Consider the following 20,948-nt stretch of genomic DNA (forward strand, 5'->3'; position numbering starts at 1 on the left):
CTTTAACACTATAATCAGCTGTGTAAATGCAATACTCAGAGTAATTTTTATAAGCTGTTTGCAATTTCCACTTAATTGCCATATAGTACAGCAGAGTCTTTAAACTGGTAAGCTATATATATGCTTGCCCTAGCTAGCCCAATGCCAAGAAAAAAAATTTTTTTTTGGGTCCAGTCGTGGGGCCTGAACTCTGCGCCTGGGCGCTGTCCCTCAGCTCTTCAGCTCAAGGCTAGCGCTCTATCACTTGAGCCACAGCGCCACTTCTGGCTTTTTTCTTTTTGCTTATATGGTGCTGAGGAATCGAACCCAGGGCCTCATGCATGCAAAGCAAGTGCTCTACCACTGAGCCACCTTCCCAGCCCCCAAGAAAATATTAACCTGGCTAAGAGCACATAAAAATTAACTGGTTTCAGGCTGGGAAGGTGGCTCAGTGGTAGAGCGCTTGCCTTGCATGAGGCCCTGGGTTCGATTCCTCAGCACCACATAAGCAAAAAGAAAAAAGCCAGAAGTGGTGCTGTGGCTCAAGTGGTAGAGCGCTAGCCTTGAGCTGAAGAGCTGAGGGACAGCGCCCAGGCCCAGAATTCAGGCCCCATGAACGGACCCCCCCAAAAAAATTAACTGGTTTCACTGGGTGCTGGTGGCTCACGCCTGTAATCCTAGCTACTCAGGAGGCTGAGATCTGAGGATGGTGATTCAAAGCCAGCCTGGGCAGGAAAGTCCATGAGACTCTTACCTCCAATAAACCTTTAACTCAGAAAACCAGAAGTGGTGCTGTGGCTCAAGTGGTAGAGCACTAACCTTGAGCTGAAGAGCTGAGGGACAGCGCCCAGGTCCAGAGTTCAGGCCCCACAACCGACACCACAACCAACCAAAAAAAAAAAAAATCAGAAAACGTGACAGCATTGGGCCCTCACTTCTGCTGAGTAATAATCAGCTAGAGGTGTGCATTGAAAGGGCTCCTCCCTCAGACTGGCCTTGACACTGGGCTTAACGCATGTCTTCACTGGTGCACACACATACTCTGTGAACCAAACTTCAGTTCATTGCTTTGTCCTGCCCAGCACAGACCTGGACTCTGAAGACTCCAGTCTCAGTGACTCCACCCCCATGTCAGCAGGAAGTAGCCAGAAAGACAACAGCTAACCCCTTTCCCCGTCTCTCTTCGGTCCAACATTTTTATGTATCTGAAAGACTCTATATGTAGGATCTGCCTCTCCCCTCTAGGCCCAATCTTTTTATGTACCTAAAAATGGAATAGGAAGGATTGAGTCCTGCCTTATTCCCCAGGGTCAAGCAAAGCAGCAGGTGTGTACGCATGTGCTTGTCCACAGGCAGGTCATTCCAACTTTGGCCCAAGGAGACAATGGCCCCCACACCCAGCTTCCCCCCACACCCTGCTTCCACTGTGGGCCTGGCCAAGGACATCGCCCTTGATCCCAAGGAGACCATAGCCTGTTGTTTATTATCAACTTCCTTGTTAAGCCCTATATAAGCCCACCCCCAAAATCCAGTCCCTTGCACAACCTCTACTCCCATGGGAAGGTCTGTGCCCCTCGCTGTTCCTCAATAAACAGCCCTCGCCTGCTGAGGTTCCAGTCCGGCCTGTTACTTTTTCGTTCTCTCCCCATTTTCCCAACAAATCTTATCTCACTTTCTCCTTTTACAGGTTTTGAAGGGGGTGGGGGGAATGTCTCATGGACTTTCTTGCCAAGCCTCCTGAGTAGTTGGGATTACAGGTGTGAGCCACCAGTGCCTGGTTCTGCTTTGTATGTTTTAAAAAGAAAATCTCTTCTAGCTACAGAGTCAGAGATAAGTTCCTATCTTTTCATCAAAGTAGTCTTAAAGTTTAGTTTCCTACATTATTTTAATCCATCTGAGCTTTTTCCTGATAGTGGGATTTGAACTCAGGGACTTGAGTTCTCACTTGACTTTTTCACTCAAGCTGGCGCTCTAACACTTGAGCCACACTCCAGTTCTGCCCTTTTTTTGCTGGTTAATTGGATTTAAGAGTTTCAAGGACTTTCCTGCCCAGGCTGGCCTCAAACTGTGATCTTCAGATCTCAGCCTCCTGACTAGCTAAGATTACAAGTAAGCCACCAACACCTGGCTAATAAATTCTTTATTATTCCTGTTACTACACCTGGACTCTTCAGTGTGTTTTTGAATCTTTGTTAAGTGAGTACATGAGCTTTCAGAAAGTATTTGAAATTTCATACTGTAGCCTCTCTAAGTTCTAGATGTCTATCTAGAGGCCCCTGGGATAACATTCAAAAGTCCATTATCTAAAAATGGGTTGGGCTTGAGGGTCTTAAAACAGACATGAAAAGGAACCGTAACAGAGATTTTAGGTCCATAAAGAGAGGCTTGAATTGTATTCTGAATATTGCCCATGTTCTCCCTCAGCAGCCATCTGGACCAGCCTGCCATCTGGTGGTTATAGATGGTGGTGCACCGTGTTACCAAGAGGAAAGGAGCAGTGGACATTCTGCAACAATGTATTTAGATTTAGTCCATTAAGATTACTGTAACAGCCTGGATGTCTTATGAACACAGGATTGATTCTCTCAGTTAGTTCAGCGGCTGTCAGAAGTCCAAGATCAAGGCTTTGGTACATGCCATTTCTGGTGAAGACTTCTTTCCTGGGGTAGGTAGTGTCTTTTCGTCCTGTCCTGTGGTAGGAGGGACAGACAGATCTCTGTAGCCTCATTTACATGTGCACTAACTTCGTTCCTGAGAGCTCTGTCCTTGTAACTTAATCCCAATCATCTCCAACCTCCATTGCACTGAAATTAGATCCCAACATGAGTTGAAATGTGGGGACACAGACATACAGAACAGAGGTAATTCAGATATTGATAAAAGTTCTTTCAGGGCTGGGAAGGTGGCTCAGTGGTAGAGCACTTGCCTTGCATGCCTGCGCCCTGGGTTCGATTCCTCAGCACCACATAAGCAAAAAGAAAAAAGCCGGAAGTGGCACTGTGGCTCAAGTGGTAGAGCGCTAGCCTTGAGCTGAAGAGCTGAGGGACAGCGCCCAGGCCCAGAGTTCAGGCCCCACGACTGGACCCAAAAAAAAAAAAAAAAAAAAAAGTTCTTTCAAAGTTCTTCTCCCAAGAACATATCCCCATGATACAGAAATGCAATTTCTGTGTTTATTATATAACTAGGAGTCTATCTGGGATCACTGCTTAATTCCCTTGCTTTAAACATCAGTGATGTGGCTGGGGGGTTAACTGTGTGGTGTATCACCTGTCAAACACAGGAATGCAGGAGAATGATGAAAGGGGTGATACTGATCAAGATGATTTGCATTCATAAGCTAACAAGTTGAATTGTAACCCCTTTGTACAATACCTAAAGGTAATAAAAATGTACTTTTTTAAGTCCCTAAAACAGTCCATCAGTGATCCATCTATAAGCACAGCACTGAGTTTAAGCCCACATATCCAGCATCCAGTTTGATGGTCAGCTCAATGTTATAGAAAGCTAGGATGACACCAGAGAGGGAAAAAGAAATACAGAGACAGAGAGACAGAGACAGAGAGACAGAGAAGGACAGAGAGACAGAGACAGAGACAGGGACAGAGACAGACAGAGAAAGAGAGAGAGCACACACATAGGGATTTTAGAATTACCACCTGATCATAAGCAGCCTTATATTTATCATTGTAGACCTTGCTGTGGAAAAAAATAAATTTAATTTCATTCAATAAAACATGAAGATTGGGCTGGGAAGGTGGCTCAGTGGTAGAGTGCTTGTCTTGCATGCATGAAGCCCTGGGTTCGATTCCTCAGCACCACATAAGTAGAAAAAATAAAAAAGCTGGAAGTGGCACTGTGGCTCAAGTGGTAGAGTGCTAGCCTTGAGCAAAAGAAGCTCAGGGAAGTGCCCAGGCCCTGAGTTCAAGCCCTAGGACTGATAAAAAAAAAAAAAAAATCTCTCAATTTAGGTGTCTCCAAGGCAGCATCTGTGGAGACAAAGCCACTAGGCCCCAGATTCAGGGTTGACACCAAGAAGCAATGTCAGGACCAAGCTGTACATTTGGAGAGCTGTATATACAAAGCCATCCACGGGAGGGACTATTTACTGATGTGTCACAGCCTCACCTCTCCTTCACAGGCACTAAAAGGCATTACAATCCCCAAATCACATGATGGTCATCTCTGATTTGCATATCTGGTGCTGTGATCAGAATGTACTGGCTTTTGTTTCATTTTCTTTCATTTTGTCTGTATCAGTACTTAGGCTAGGGCCTAGGCACTATTTCTGAGCTTTTTCACTCAAGACTAGCACTCTACCACTTGAGCCACATCTCCACATCTGGCTTTTTGTTGTTAATTGTAAATAAGGGTCTCATGGGTTTTCTGCCAGAGAGTGGCTTCAAACCATAATCATCAGATCTCAGCCTCCTGAGTGGCTAGGATTACAGGTGTGAGCCACAGGCGCCAAGTTCACCATATTGGAGATTTTGTTTGGGTTTTGTTTGTTTTATATTTAGGCCAGAAAAGGTTTTCACTTGTTGTTGACTTGAAATGATATATTAATATAGATTTACTGTAAGATAATGCTCGTGAACAAATGGATCTTACATATTTAAGGACAACAGGGAGGAGAGGAGAATCCACTTGAAGAAGTTCTTCCTTCTTCAGGGTCTTGGAGAAGATCATTCATGGAACACTACAATGCTCCAGGCAGTGGACTAACTTTCCAATTAATGACCTTGAGAAGACAGTATTTTACAGTATTTTAAGATCCCACTACTTACTGTTTATGTCCTTGTCTGAATGAGAAAGCCATGTGGACTAAATGAAACAAAGAGCCTGGCATAAAGAACCAGAAGAATACACAGGGTAGCTATTAAACTCAAACCAATACCTGACTTATGTAACTGTAACCCCTCTGTACATCACCTTTATAATAACAATAAAAAGAAAAAATTTAAGCCAGGCACCAGTGGCTCATACCTGTAATCCCAGCTACTCAGGAGGCTGAGATCTGAGGATCCAGGTTCCAAGCCAGCCTGGGCACAGAATTCAAGCCTCACAACTGACAAAAATAAATAAAAACTAAAACCAAACATTAATCCTAGTTTACAGATGATAGAGACATTAAATTTTAAAACATTACAATTTTGAAAAAGAGAAAAATCATCACAGCCATATCTAGAAACCATAACAGGCATCACTGACTCACATCTATAATCGAGCTACGTAGGAGGCTGAAATCCTGAGATCCATGGTTCAAGGCCAATCCAGAAATATGCAGACTTCATCTTGGAATTACCATCAAAAAGCAGGGTTGAAGCTCTGGTAAGCCTAATTTTTCTAGCTGCATATGTGTACATAAAATACTTCCACCATACTCATTTCCCTATACCCTCTTCTTTTGCCCTCCATCCCCCAAAAAGAACCATTTATATGCTTTTGTCCTTCATATTTTAGGGCTAGATTCCACATATGAAAGAAAACCTGTGATTATATATGTGTGATATATGTGATATATATATATATACATACATATACATATACCTACACACATTCCACATTTTCTTTGCCCATTCACCATTCTGATTCCATAGTTTGTAGTTAGCATAGCTTGTCTATTGTGAGTAGTGCTGCTATAAATACAGATGTTCAAGTATCTCCACTCTGTGATGATGTACATACATTCTTCAGATGTACACGCTGGAGTTGTATAGCAGAATCACACAACAGTTCTACTTTAGCTTTTTTTTTTTTTACTTGTTTTTTGTTGTTGTGGGCCTTGAACTCTGGGCCTGGGCGCTGTCCCTCAGCTCTTCAGCTCAAGGCTAGTGCTCTACCACTTGAGCCACAGAGCCACTTCGGCTTTTTCTGCTTGTGTGGTACTGAGGAATCGAACCCAGGGCCTCCTGCATGCAAGGCAAGCATTCTACTACTGAGCTACTTTCCCAGCCCCTGGAATGGCTACTTTAGATTTTAAGAAACCTCCATTTTTGCTTCCATTGTGGTTGCATCAATTTACACTCCCACCAACAGAGTATGTGTCCCTTTTTCCCCATACCCTTGCCAGCATTGGTTTTCACTTCTTTCCTGATGATAGCCATTCTGACTGGGGTACAATGGGACCCCAGTGAGATTTTAATTAGCATTTCCTTTATGAATATGGATAGTATACATCTCTTTGTGTATTTCTTAGTCACATAAACAACTTTGAGGACTATCTGTTCAACTCAAGGAAATGAAATGCTGAAATGAACTTCTAAAAGCTACTTTCTGGAGACCCAGATTCATTTTCTTGGAATTATTTTTATATATACTGGTTTGATACACAACAGAAAAGATTTTCCTTTCTTCAACTTTTCCTTGATCTGACAGAAAGTTCAAAAAGCTCCTAAAATTTGAGGACATAATTACTAATTTAAATCTTGTATCATCGGGCTGTGAAGGTAGCTCAGTGGTAGAGTGCTGAAGAGCTGAGGGACAGCGCCCAGGCCCAGAGTTCAGGCCCCACGACTGGACCCCCACCAAAAAATAAATAAATCTTGTATCATCAAGACTGTCCAAACAGGCATGTTCTTTTTCCCTGATTGCAGTGATTTCTGTCTTGGGGCTTCTGAGTCTAAATTGCTGGTAGTAAAATGTCTTCAGGAAATACCAAAATCAGGCACCCTACCCTCAACTTCAAGGCAAGCTATCCATATCAGTTCAGTCAGTTCAAAATCCCAGGCTATCTGACCTTCATGTATCCTATGAAGATTATGGCCTTTAGCAAGAGTACAGGAATCTAAGAAATCAACTGTCAAGTGTTGGTGTGTCTGTCACTTGGCATGGCTCCTACACCCAAGAAACAAGGGTCCTGGGACCCAGAGAACTCCAATCATGCCACCACTCAGGACCATGGGATCTTACAGGCTGACTAGGGAATCTCATTATCATTGGCAGATCACTGTACATGATTTCTTGTTAGCCAATCTGAGGTTAATGCAAGCCTTTCAGGTCACTTGACAAACCTGGGGAACTGTGCCTGGTTGGCTGGAAGCCTAATAGTAACATCATCAACATTGATGTCCAGGTATTGCTGGCTTCCAGCCGGTCTGGAAACTGAGATCTGAGGATCAAGACATGAAGCCAGGGCTGGGAAGGTGGCTCAGTAGTAGAGCGCTTGCCTTGCATGCCTGAGGCCCTGGGTTCAATTCCTCAGCACCACATAAGCAAAAAGAAAAAAGCTGAAAGTGGCACTGTGGCTCAAGTGGTAGAGCGCTAGCCTTGAGCTGAAGAGCTAAGGGACAGCACCCAGGCCCAGAGTTCAGGGCCCATGACCAAAAAAAAAAAAGACATGAAACCAACTCAGGTAGGCAATTTCAAGAGACTCTTATCTTCAATTTACCAGCAAAAAGCCAGAAGTGGAGACATGGCTCAAGTCGTAGAGTACCAGTATTAAGTACAAAAGCTAAGTAAGCTAAAGCACCAGGCCCAGCTGGATGCTAGAATGTCTTAGTGTTGAGCTGCAGCGGGCTGCTATGCAAACAAAATCCCTTGACTTTTTGTTAATGTTAAGCACAAGCTGTAGTGAGGCTCAAAACATGCTTGTCTTTCCTATAGATCTTGAGGTCAGCTTTCCTTCCATGGGTGGGAATGGCTTGAGTTACATTGTGGAACAGGCCAGCTGATGTACACAGTGTCCGAGTAATGGGGTAACAATCCACTGATTTTTGTAGTGGGGGGGATGACAGGGGGAATGCCAGTCCTTGAGCTTGAACTCAGGGACTGGGTGCTGTTTCTGAGCTTTTCTGCTCAGGACTAGCACCCCAGCACTTGAGCCACAGCTCCACTCTCCTCCTTTTGTGTGTGCTTAATTGGATATAAGAGTTTCACTGAGGCCAGGTGCCCTTGGCTCACACTTGTAATCCTAGCTACTCAGGAGGCTGAGATCTGAGAATGGCAGTTCAGAGCCAGCTAGGGTAGGAACACTTGTAAGACTCTTATCTCCAATTAACCACCAGAAAACCAGAAGTGGCGCTGTGCCTCAAGTGGTAGAGCACTAGCCTTGAGCTGAAGAGCTCAGAGACACTGCCCAGGCCCAGACTACAAGCCCCACGACTGACCAAAAAAAGAGTTTTATGGGGGCTGGGAATGTGGCTTAGTGGTAGAGTGCTTACCTAGCATACATGAAGCCCTGGGTTCAATTCCTTAGTACCACATTAACAGAAAAAGCCGGAAGTGGTACTGTAACTCAAGGGGTAGAGTGCTAACCTTGAGCAAAAGTTCAGGGAGGGCTGGGAAGTTGGCTCAGTGTTAGAGCACTTGCCTTGCATGCCTGAGGCCCTAGGTTCGATTCCTCAGCACCACATAAACAAAAAAGAAAAAAAACCTGGAAGTGGTGCTGTGACTCAAGTGGTAGAGCGCTAGCCTTGAGCTAAAGAGCTGAGGAACAGTGCCAAGGCCCAGAGTTCAGGCTCCACGACCAGACCAAAAAAAAAAAAAAAAGTTCAGGGACAGTGCCACAGGCCCTGAGTTCAAGCTCCATGACAGACAAAAAACAAATTAATCTTTTTTTTTTTAAGTACTAAAATTAAGAAGATTACTGAAGCTGGATGCTGATGGTTCATTCCAGTAATCCTAGGCACTCAGATGCTCAGATCTAAGAATCTAGGTTCAGAATCAGCTCAGGGCAGGAAAGTCCATGAGACTCTTATCTCCAATTAAGCACCAAAAAGCTGAAAGTAGAGCTTGGCTCAAATGGTAGAGTGATAGTCTTGAGAACAAAAGCCCTGAGTTCAAGCACCAGGACTGGCCCCACACACCAAAATTACTGAGCCAGAAATACTAAATCCTCATTTTATTATTTTTTTAATCTATTTGTCAAGAGAAATAGTTACCTTGAGGGATAGGAATCACATCTGATTCAGAAAAGGCTTAGTGGCTTAGGAACTATTAGTCATTCTACAATAGAATAACAGAAAGGATACACACACACATACATACACACACACATAATTTTTTGTGTGTGCCAGTACTGGGCTTGAGCTCAGGCATGGGTGCTGTCCCTTGGTTTGTTTTTTTTTGTTTTTTTTTTTGGGTCCGGTCGTGGGGCCTGAACTCTGGGCCTGGGCGCTGTCCCTCAGCTCTTCAGCTCAAGGCTAGCGCTCTACTGAGAAACGTGAGATATATATAACCAGATAGACCTGTATTTACCATTTTGTATTAGACCGGTATTTGCCATTTTGTACTTTCTTTAACTTGCCTTTCTGCTTCTGTACACATGCTTGCTAAACCTTGAAGAGTGCAGCTGCTATTCTACCTGCCCTTGAGCTCCTGACACTCCTGGATCTGGAGCTGAAATTAACGACCCTCTGGCAGGGAGTACCTGACAAAGTACCTGACACATTCCAGACCACTTTCTCTGGGCCTAGGATCGGAGATAGTGGCTGCCTGGCAACCACTTCCCACGGGTCAGGGTCAGAGATAGTGGCCATCTGGCAACCACTTCTCCTAAATTACCCTAGAAGTACTGTCTAATCAGTTTAGAGCACAATAGCTCGCTAGGCTGACCAATTATTAGCCCCAGCCCTTTTCCTGCTTTGTACTGTGCCAATGATCTGCTAGAATTATGATTTAAGTTTCCCGCGTGGTGTATTGATTCGTAGCCAATACATACTGAGGCCTTACCCCTACCAAAGAACATATAAAAAGTGCTGTAACCCTGTGCTGGGGGCCTCTCTCTGCACTCGGACATCAGTGCACAGAGGGGTCCGTGCTTGAGCTCGTCAATAAACGACTCATTGCCGCTTGCATTGATCTTTGGTCTCTGGTGGTCTTTTTAGGCGCTTCAAGTCTCTGGGCATTACACTACCACTTGAGTCACAGCACCACTTCTGGCTTTTTTCTTTTTGCTTATGTGGTGCTGAGGAATCGAACCCAGGGCCTCCGGCATGCAAGGCAAGCGCTCTACCACTGAGCCAACTTCCCAGCCCTGTCCCTTGGTTTTTTGCTCAAGGCTGGCACTCTACCCACCTGAGCCACAACCTACTTCTGATTGAAGATAAGAGTCTTAGAGACTTTTCTGCCTACAATTCTCAGGTCTCAGCCTTCTGAATAGTTAAGATTACAGGCATGAGCCACAGACAGATATGACCAAAATATCAACTGTAAACTAGGAAGTCCTGATAGAAGTCCTTTGAATCTACCTGAAAAAATGTCATACAATTGTATTTTCAGCCAAGCTCACCTGTAATCCTAGCTACTCAAGAGGCTGACATCTGAGGATCATGGTTCAAAGCCTGCCCAGGAATTGATAACAAAAACAAAAAACCAAAAAAAAACAAAGTCTGCCCAGGCAGGAAACAGTGAGATTCTTATCTCTAATTAACCACAAAAAGCCAAAACTGGAGCTGTGGCTTAAGTGGTAGAGTGCTAGTCTTGAGACAGTGCCCTGGACCAGCAAATAAATAAATAAAAATTAAACCACATTTTCAAAATGTTTTTAATGTGCATCTAATAATCCTCGAAATAGGCATTTTAATAGATGTTAAAGACTTTTCTAGTCCCATCACTTGACAGAAACCAGTAAAAGTGTACAAAAAGAAAACCACATCTAAAACATGTAAAGGATACCAAAGAGAGAAAAAGGAAGGAAGGAAGGAAGGGAGGGAGGGAGGGAGGGAAGGAAAGGAAAGAGGAGGGAAGGGATGGTAGGGGAAAAATAAAGGAAGAAGTAACAATGCTCGATAGGAAATGTACTTATTACCTTACTCATGTAACTGTAACCCCTCTGTACAGTATCTTTACAATAAAAAACATATATAATAAAAAATAAAAAAGAAATTCCTCAGAAAAAAGAGAGAGAGAGAGAGAAAGAAAGAAAGAAAGAAAAAGAAAGACAGACAGACTAATCTAGGGACCAGTGTCTTATGCCTATAATCCTAGCTATTCAGGAAGCTAGGACCTGAGGATTGTAGGCAGGAAAGTTGGTAAGACTCTTATCTTCAATTTCCCACTATAACAAACAAACCAGAAGTAGGCTGTGGCTCAGGTGGGTAGAGTGCCAGCCTTGAGCAAAAAACCAAGGGACAGCACCCATGCCTGAGTTCAAGCCCAGTACCAGCACAAAAAATGTGTGTGTATGTCTATTCTTTCTGTTATTCTGTTATAAAATAACTAATAGTTTCTAAGCTACTAAGCCTTTCCTGGATCATAAAATATGCATCTGTCTATGTAGAAAGAGTTCTAATCAAAAAGGACTGTCAGGAAGGTCTGACTCAGCTACACTTCAGTATCACATGCTGCTTAGAACAGCTTTGAGCCATAATCTTCTAATCTTCCTGAGTCGTCCAGTTTTGCGTTGCTGTCTGCACTTTTAGCTGACTTCTGAAGGTCACCAGACTTCAAGGTTCTGTGTGATTCTCCTATCTGATATAATATCTGTGCACTGATACCCTGAAGGTGCTAAAAATGATTCACTTAAACTTCTCTGAAGTCAAAGAGAGAACATTGTATGTCTTCATAAATTTTTCAGTGTGTTTAAGTTTTCTGTATCAGTTTCTGCTAGGCTTTTAAAGAAGCAATGCTAGTTCTATCCTTTTGCTGTTATTTTTAGCATGGCTACTTTTCAGCTCTCCTATGTTAAATAAATAAAAGGAAAACTGATTAAGAAAGTGTCATATAATTTGTAAGTAGAAACTAACAATCTCGTTAAGCTATACATTTATTATTAAAATGACTTCCAAGAGTAAGCAAAATTGTGCTCATACCTATAATCCTAGCTACTCAAGAGGCTACTTCAAACTCAGTTCAAGCATGAAAGTCCATGAGACTCAACCAAAAAGCTGGTAGTAGAGCTGTGGCTCAAGTGGTAGAGGGCTAGTCTTGAACACAAAAGCTCAGTCTTGAACCCAGGTACTGAGTTCAAGACAGGGGAAGTTGGGGGAAGAGAGAGAGACAGAGGAGAGAGAGAAAAAAAAATTAAGGGAATTGGGCTGGGAAGGTGGTTCAGTGGTAGAGCGCTTGCCTTGCATGCATGAGGCCCTGGGTTCAATTCCTCAGCACCACATAAGCAAAAAGAAAAAAAGCCAGAAGTGGCATTGTGGCTCAAGTGGTAGAGCGCTAGCCTTGAGCTGAAGAGCTGAGGGACAGCGCCCAGGCCCAGAGTTCAGGCCCCACAACTGGACCAAAAAAAAAAAAAAAAAAGACATAAAGATACAATTACTAAGCCAGGCACCAGTGGTTCACTTCTGTAATCTTAGCTACTCTGGTGAATGAGATCTGAAGATTCCAATTTGAAGCCAGTCTGGGCAGAAAGTCTGTGAGACTCTTATTTCTAATTAACCACCAAAAAGCTAGAAGTAGAGCTCTGGTTGAAATAGTAGAGTGCCGGGCTAGGAAGGTGGCTCAGTGGTAGAGTGCTTGCCTTGCATACATGAGGCCCTGGGTTCGATTCCTCAGCACCACATAAGCAGAAAAAGCTGGAAGTGGCACTTTGGCTCAAGTGGTAAGGCGCTAGCCTTAAGCTGAAGAGCTGAGGGACAGTGCTCAGGCCCAGAGTTCAGGCCCCATGACCGACAAAAAAAAAAAAAAAAAGAAATAGTAAAGTGCCAGCCTTGAGCGAAATGGGTAAAGGACAGTGCCCAGGCCCATACAATGATGTGACTTTCCCCATCAAAAACAGAATTTGGGGAATTGGAGGCATTGGAGGAATGAGCAAAGAGTAAACTGACCCACAGCTGTGTTGTCCAGTATGGAATTCTGAGACATAGGGTGGCTTGTGGCCATCTTGGAACATGGCTGGCCAGAATGGAGATGTGCTTTAATATAAATCATACCCCAGGTTGGAAAACTGTATCTCAATAATCTTATAATGAATAGATGTGGAAGGAATGCAACATTTTAATACACTGGATTAAACTGGATATATTATTTTAAAAATTATCTTTTATTGTGTTTTTCTTATATTTTGCAATGTGGCTACTAGAGATTACATATGTGCTCAACAGTACTAGTTTAGTTGGTAAAGGAAGGAATTAACCAACACCAACAACAAGAAAAATAACATGCACAACAATCTTGCTTTGTAGTTTAGAAATAGAAAATAAATGCCTGTTATAAGGGAGTAAAGTTATTTTACTTTTTTGTTGTTTTTTTTTAAATCCTGAAGCTGGGCGCCTGTGGCTCACGCCTGTAATCCTAGCTACTCAGGAGGCTGAGATCTAAGGCTCAAAGTTGAAAGTTGTTAGAGCCACTCAGGAAAGATAGCCCCTTCCCTTTATTCTCTTTTCGGGCTGGGAAGGTAGCTCAGCGGTAGAGTGCATGCTTTGCAAGCATGAGGCCCTGGGTTCGATTCCTCAGCACCATATAAATAGACAAAGCCAGCAAAAAACAAAAAACATCCTTTGTTCTCTTTCCGCGGGCATGTGGGTAGAAGTCCCTGCTCAACACCAGTAACCCAGGTAACTGGCCCACTTGGGGTCAGTAGGAGGTGCCCCCAGGCTCTGAGGTCACTTCCGGATCCACTGTGGCCCCACCTCCTCCTTACTCTCCCCTGAATAATCTCTCCCCACCTCCCCCATAAATTCACCCCCTGGTCCACCTTCATCTAGTTCAGGCTCTGGTTTCTCCTAATACTCTCTTTTGCCTGAACAACCACGTGAAGGTCTCTGTTTTCCAACCCTTACAAAAGTCAAGCCAGGCAAGAAAATCTGCAAGACTCTTATCTCCCATTAGCCAGCGAAAAAGCCAAAAGTGGAGGTTGTGGCTCAAGCAGTAGAATGCCATCCTTGAACAAAAAAGCTAAGGGACAGTGTCCAGGCCCTGAATTCAAGATCTAGTACACACACACACACACACACACAAATGACCTTGTATAGCTTGAAATCTTTCGGAACAATTGGAATCTTTATTCCCACATCCTTTATAACCCTGCTAGTGAGTATGGTCACCTGAAGTTTGCCGACAATACGAAGTCTTAGACCTGTTGATGAGTCAATGTCTGAATCAATGTGGGGAGGGGAATGGGAGGTGATGGAGTTCAGGACATAAAGTATAGCCTCAGCATACTGATATAAGTCAGCACATACCATACCCAAGAGAGTGATGCCGCGGACCCTAAGGGGCTGATAGTGCAAATGAAATGGGAGGATTTCCTCAGTTTGGTGGGAAAGGGAGGGTAAAGAGGTTTTTGTTCTCTGCCTTCATCTGATTGAGACAGGCCCACATTGTGGAAGGCAGCCAGCTCTACTGAATTAAAAGTAAACCTCAGCCCCAAACACGCTCTAAATTGATACAGAAAGGTAACCCCCGTACCAGACCTGCTGAGTCTTAATCTTCATTTTAAAAGGATCACGTGATTGTGCACCACTCAACTGGCAAGAATGGCAATTTGTCACTCAACAGAAGGTCTACATTTCTCAAGTTTTAACTTGACAACCTGCCTCGCCCTTACTGAGCAGGAAGTCAGGGATGCGTTCAAAAATCCTCATTTTGTCTTCAGTACCTAAGACCTAGGTCCGGATTTCTGCTCTAACCTCACCAACCCTCTTACCTGGTTTACTGACTAGCAACTGGCTGAAATGCAAACCTTCTCTATGGAAAACCACCCCCGGAGGGCATCAGCATCCAACCTCTTCTCTATCTCTACAGAAGTGGTTTTCACTGCCCGGGGCGGAAAAAAGACAAGAGTTGGCTTTTCCCTAGTTCCTCCTCCTTAGAGTCTAGTCAGCTACTAGAACAATCGGAGGAAGAACCCGGAAAGGGGCGGGAGGAGCCCATCCATCCGAGGACTTGATGGACGGAGCAATAGGAGACTGCCCACATTGAGTAGGCGATCTCGTTGCAGTCCTCAGATTTCCGTTGACTGTCCTGCACTTCAGAAGCTATTTTAGGGACGCCGTCAGTCACGGGGTAGGATGGCACAAAGGATGCGGACGGTCACATTGACTTAGCCACAGACTGACTGTACCGACCGCAAAAGCAACCTGTGCATTTTCCCGGCTGGGTGGAAGCCCGCCCCTAAACAAAAAGAGCTTCAAGTTCCCACTTCCGCCCCTTAATAAAAAGGGTTCAAGTTCCCACTTCCGGGCTCGAGAGCGTCAGAGGGCGGGACCTTCCCCCGAGAGCACCCGCGAGCCGAAACGCGTACAGCCAACGAGCGCGCGACTACACCTCAACGACACCGCCCACCTGGCCGGAACTTCCGGAACGTCCGGAACTCCGCTTTTTCTCCCCCGCCCTCCCGCTCCACCCACGCTGGAGTTGCCCGAACCTAAGATGGCGGAGGGGTGGAGTGGACGCGCCTACCTGTGGGCGGGGCCTCGGTAACGAGACGTGGCCGGAGGCGGTGCTGGGATGGGGGCGGCGCCGACGCCGGACTCCCGCCCCTCCTCGCCGGGCCAGGGCGGCCTGGGGCCCTTGGCTACGGCGCTCCTCACCGAGGAGTCTCCGGCGCCGGCGCTCTCCGAGGGCGATATGAGGCCCTTGGCGCGGGGTCGGGCGGCGAACGAGGAGGACGAGGAGAGCTCGGATAGCACGCCTCTCCTGCAGGCTCCCGGACAGGCCGAAGCCGGTGAGCGGCGGGACCACCCGGGGGCTCCGGACCGGCCGAGCCTGTCGGGGCGGGCGGGGGGAGCCGGGCAGGTGTGTCCCGGGAAACGGGCGGCGGGAAGAGGAGGGAAGCCCACCCGGGCTGGGCGCGTCCGGCCGGCGCCCCGACGCCCCCCGGGGTGGCGAGGGCTGGCGGGCTGTGCGGGGCCCCGGCAGGTGCAGCCCCGCGGGGCCGAGCGGGGAGCCGCTGATGGGGAGGGCAAGCCTGCGGGCCCGGGGCGCCCTCCCCGCCCCCCCGCAATCCCCGGGGCTCCGCCGCCGCCGCTCCTCCGGCCGGCCGGGCGACGACTCTCACGAGCATCGGGGAGAACATTCGAGAGTGTACAAAAGATGGTTTTTTTACAGTTTTTTTTTTATTGTCTTGAAGTAGTTGTACAAAGAGGTTAACATCTGACCAATCAGTTTATAACTACAAAGCATCTTCATCGATGTCACCCCTTCCATCACCCTGTCGCCCCTTCCATCCCTCCTAACCCGAACAGTCCTTGCATAACCCAGCCATTACCTTGACATTGTGCTGTGTGACACTACAAATGTTGCAGGCATGTCCATTTTTTTTTTTTTCTCCTCTCCCCACCTAACAGACCACTAATTAAGTTAGGAAACAGTCGGGTTATCTTCAAGATAGATTCTCAAAGATAGACAGCTCAAAGGTTGGTTTGCCTGAGGAAGGGCCTCGAAGCTAATTAAAAGGGGAAATGTCTTAAAAAATCTTCTCTGAGTTTAGAGAAATTAGTCTGATGCTGTTTGACACTTACGTAATGGCGCTTCTTAAAAATGAAATGATAGCTAAAAACAAATTCCACTGCGTGAGCGCCATAGTTTCAAAAATATGTGTATGCAGAAACAGTTGAACTGAAAAGCTGACTAAGGTCCACCTGAGGTGTTGCTGAAAATCATTATGGTTTTCTGGGGTTATCTTTTTTTTTTTTATTTCTTGCCAGTCTGATGGCTTGATTCAGGGCCTGGGCACTGTCCCTGAGCTTATTTTGCTCAAGACTAGCACTCTACCACTTGAGCCACAGTGCCACTTCTAGCTTTTTCTGTTTATGTGGTGTTGAGGAATCAAACCCAGGGCTTGGGCTGGGAAGGTGGCTCAGTGGTAGAGCGCTTGCCTTGCACGCATGAGGCCCTGGGTTTGATTCCTCAGCACCACATAAGCAGGAAAAAAAAAGCCGGAAGCGGTGCAATGGCTCAAGTGGTAGCATGCTAGCCTTGAGCTGAAGAGCTGAGAGACAGAGTCCAGGCCCAGAGTTCAGGCCCCACTACTGGAAAAAAGGAAAAAAAAAAAAAAACAGAGCTTCAAGCCTTCTACCACTAAGCCACATTCCCAGCCCTATGGTTATGTTTGTTATTTGTTTTAACATTACCAGGTGGTGGCAGGAGAGGTACCAACATCATTGCCCTACCTTCATTTTAGTGAAGGCTATTTATAAATACTATACCCAACTAACATTTTATCCGGAAGTTGGACATAATCCCATAAACTGACCTTCCTCGGTGACTTATAGTGGTAGAATTATATAACTTCCTTACGGAAAATAATCCAAATGCCATAACAAAAATTGTCTCTAAAAGATGACTGTATTTGTAATTGAAATGAATTTATGTGTAAATAAATATAAGCAAATTTTGGCTCAAGTATCCAACATTACTATTTGTCAGAAAATTGCAGAACCACAGTGGGCCATTATACACTACTAAAATGGCCAAAATTCAAATAAAATGTTGGCAAAGATGTGAAATAATTAAAATTCTTGCACAACATGATAACTCTGCAAATTAGTATAACTATTGTGGAAAATTGTTGGAGATTTCTCTTTTTTGTCTTAAACTGTTATTTATTTATTTATTTATTGACAATTTCTTTTAGGACTAACATACTCTACCGTAAACTACATAGTGTTTATAGTGTGTTTCTGTTGTTTTTTAATAGCCAGAAACTAGCAACAAAGCCATATACTGGTAGCTCAAACCTGTAATTCTGCTACTCAGGAGGCTGAGATCCAAGCCAACTTAGTCAGGAAAGTCCATGATACTTTTTTTAAAATCATATTTTTAATATATGTAAGTAGTTGTACAAAAAAGTTACCATTCAACTATTTTATAAGTACAATGTGTTTTGATTGATGTCACCCCTTTCTTCATTCTCCCTCAACTGTGAGACGCTTAACCACAAAAAAAAGCTGGAAATGGAGCTGTAGCTTAAGTGGTAGATTGCTAGCCTGGAACAAATTAGCCAAGGGATGATACCCAGGCCCTGAGTTCAAGCCGCAGTAATGCCGGGGGACCTAAAAACAACTTAGATCACTTGGCAAGTGGGTAAACAGATTGCATGTCCATGCAATGGAAAGTTGATAATAAAACAGAACAAACCAGAGATATCTATAAACATAGGTAAATCTCAAGTACAAGTTGAGCAGAAGCTACTGAACTCATGTGATATCTCATCAAGATTAAGTCTAGGTCAAGCAAGACTAATATGTATAACAGAAAGCTGACCAAAAGCAGTGTAAGGGGGTCAGAGGCATAACTCAAGTGATAGTGTCAGACGGTGAGTGAAAATGTCAGATCAAGTTCAAATCAGACAAGGAAAGGAAAGGGGAAATGGACTACTGTAAAATAAGTCTTATAAGCAGTCCTTTTGATCTGGAATGGATTGGACAGATATTTACTTTTTTTTTTTTTTATCTGAAACCAACACTCAAAACTCTGTACCTGATGCTTTTGTTCATTGGCTAGTGCTCTACCAACTAAGCCACAGCTCCAACCCTAGATGTTTACATTTGTTATGTAAGTTTTACTTTGATAAAACTTACTGAAAAATTACTGGATGTGACAGATCTTCCTGTCATGGCTGCACTGGGGAAGCTTAGGCTTTTTTTTTTTTTTTTTTTGTCTAGTCATGGGGCCTGAACTCTGGGCCTGAGCGCTGTCCTTTAGCTCTTCAGCTCAAGGCTAGCACTCTACCACTTGAGCCATAGCACCACTTCCGGCTTTTTTTTTTTTCTGCTTATGTGGTCCTGAGGAATCGATTATGTGGTTCTGAGGAATCGAACCCAGGAACTCATATATGCAAGGCAAGTGCTCTGCCACTGAGCTACCTTCCCAGCCCAAGCTTAGGCTTTGTAGGGAGACTCACCCTCAAACAAATTCTGTATCAGCCTCCCTTTCTTTATGTTCAGGTACATTTTACCTTTAATTTTATGTTTCTAGGACCTACAGTAGGAAGTTAGCTATACCTTATTTATCCCCCAAATAGATATTTTTGTTTTTCATAAGAAAAAGACTGACAGACTGCCCTTATCATAAAATTTTACTGCAGTAAAAAGGCCTGAGCCTACTACTAAAAGAATGACTAAAATGACTGTGTACGTGTGTGTGTGTGTGTTGGACAGGGTATCATTTTTAAGAATTCCTTTTTATTTTGATCCTGACTCCCAGAAAAAAAGTGTTGCCCCATTTATGTAATGTTCAAGAAATGTTTTGTTTGATCCTTCATAAACTTGAAAAGAGGGCATTGTTTAGAATTATGCACAGCATTTCCTCATTAAGAAAGCAAAGTTAGCCGGGGGCTGGTTGCTCACACCTTAGTCCTAACTGCTCTGGAGGCTAAGATCTGAGGATCTCGGTTCAAAGCCAGTCCAGGCAGGTAAGTTCATAAGACTCTTCCCTCCAATTAACTCTCCTCCAAAAAGCCAGAAAAGGAGCTGTGGCTCTAGTGGTAAAGTGCTAGCCTTGAGTGAAAGAAGCTCAGGGACAGCGCCTGGCCCTGCGTGCAAGCCCCAGGACTGGCAAAAAACGAAACCAAAGTTATGTTTCTCTGGTGTTAAGAATGAAGAATTAATGCCTCTCCTTTCCTTTTGATATGACAAAACCCAAAAAATGGTTTGCTTGGACATTTTCAGGGGAATTCAGAGATATATATCAAAATAATGAGGGAGCTGGGCACAGGTGGCTCAAGCCTGTAATCCTAGCTACCCAGGAGGCTGAGATCTGAGGATCACAGTTCAAAGCCAAGCCCGAGCAGAAAAGTCCGTGAGACTCTTTTTTTTTGGGGGAGGGGGGCTGAACTCTGGGTCTGGGCGCTGCCCCTCAGCTCAAGGCTAGCACTCCACCACTTGAGCCACAGCGCCACTTCCGGCTTTTTCTTTATGCTTATGTGGTGCTGAGGAATCGAACCCAGGGCCTCAGGCATGCAAGGCAAGCGCTGTACCACTGAGCCACCTTCCCAGCCCCCTTGAGATTCTTATCTCCAGTAAACCGCCAGAAAACTGGAAGTGGCGCTGTGGTTCAAGTGGTAGACCACTCACCTTGAGCTGAAGAGCTCAAGCCCCAAGACCAAAAAAAAAAAAAAAAAAAAGGAATGAAGGAAGGGTAGCCTAATGGTCTTTTTTTTTTTTTTTTGTGAACATACTGTCCTAATGGTCTTAAATACCACTGAATCTGCAGCTTTTCTTCCAATTTAGATAAGGAAAGGGTGGGTATTGAACAAGAAATAATGAAGCTGTTTCTGTTATACACAACTCTTCATTTATTGTTTCCACCAACTGAAAGGATAAGATATATCTTGTATTTCATTTTGATTGATTGATTGTATTCAAAATATTGTTGCATGGGGCTGGGAAGGTGGCTCAGTGGTAGAGCGCTTGCCTTGCATGCCTGAGGCCCTAGGTTCGATTCCTCAGCACCACATAAGCACAAAGAAAAAAGCCGGAAGTGGTGCTGTGGCTCAAGTGGTAGAGCTCTAGCCTTGAGCTGAAGAGCTGAGGGACAGTGCCCAGGCCCAGAGTTCAGGCCCCACGACCGGATCCAAAAAAAAAAAAAAATATATTGTTGCACCTAAGATGTGCTTACTTATGGTAGGAGAAATTAGTTTCAAAACTTCATTGTTTGTGTTAAAGCCAGAGCATCCAGAAGTAGAGCAGCTGCTCATGTGGTAAAGTGCTAGCCTTGGGCACAAAAACTCAAGGGTAGGGCTGGGAAGGTGGCTCAGTGGTAGAGTGCTTGCCTTGCATGCCTGAGGCCTTGGGTTCGATTCCTCAGCACCACAAAGGAAAAAAGAAAAAAAAAAGCCGGAAGTGGCGCTGTGGCTTAAGGGGTAGAGTGCTAGCCTTGAGCTGAAGAGCTGAGGGACAGTGCGCAGGCCCAGAGTTCACGCCCCACAACCGGACCCAAAAAAAAAAAAAAACAACTCAAGGGTAGCACCCAGGCACAAAAGAGAAGAAAAAAAAAAGACAGAACATAGATCTAGGGCTAAATGCCTAGCTGCCAACCTCAGCTCAACTAATTAGCTGGGTAGACTTTCACATGTCACCTGACCTCTGTGTACTTTCCTTACCTATAAATCAGAAAAGGTAATATCCCCTACTATGAAG

General features: G+C 44.6%; 1 protein-coding gene across 1 annotated transcript in view; it reads left to right on the forward strand.

Moving 5' to 3' along the window:
* Positions 1-15,348: 15,348 nt before the first annotated feature.
* Positions 15,349-20,948, forward strand: part of Slc17a5 (solute carrier family 17 member 5) — a 50,400-nt gene continuing 44,800 nt past the window's right edge. Inside the window, exon 1 of the mRNA XM_042687123.1 lies at positions 15,349-15,532. Within this exon, the coding sequence (XP_042543057.1) occupies positions 15,436-15,532 (97 nt within the window). The 5' untranslated portion in view covers positions 15,349-15,435. The remainder of the gene's footprint in view (positions 15,533-20,948) is intronic.

The sequence above is a fragment of the Dipodomys spectabilis genome, unplaced genomic scaffold (genome assembly GCF_019054845.1).
Source record: "Dipodomys spectabilis isolate Male_0828 unplaced genomic scaffold, ASM1905484v1 ptg000102l, whole genome shotgun sequence".
NCBI classification, from domain to species: Eukaryota; Metazoa; Chordata; class Mammalia; order Rodentia; family Heteromyidae; genus Dipodomys; species Dipodomys spectabilis.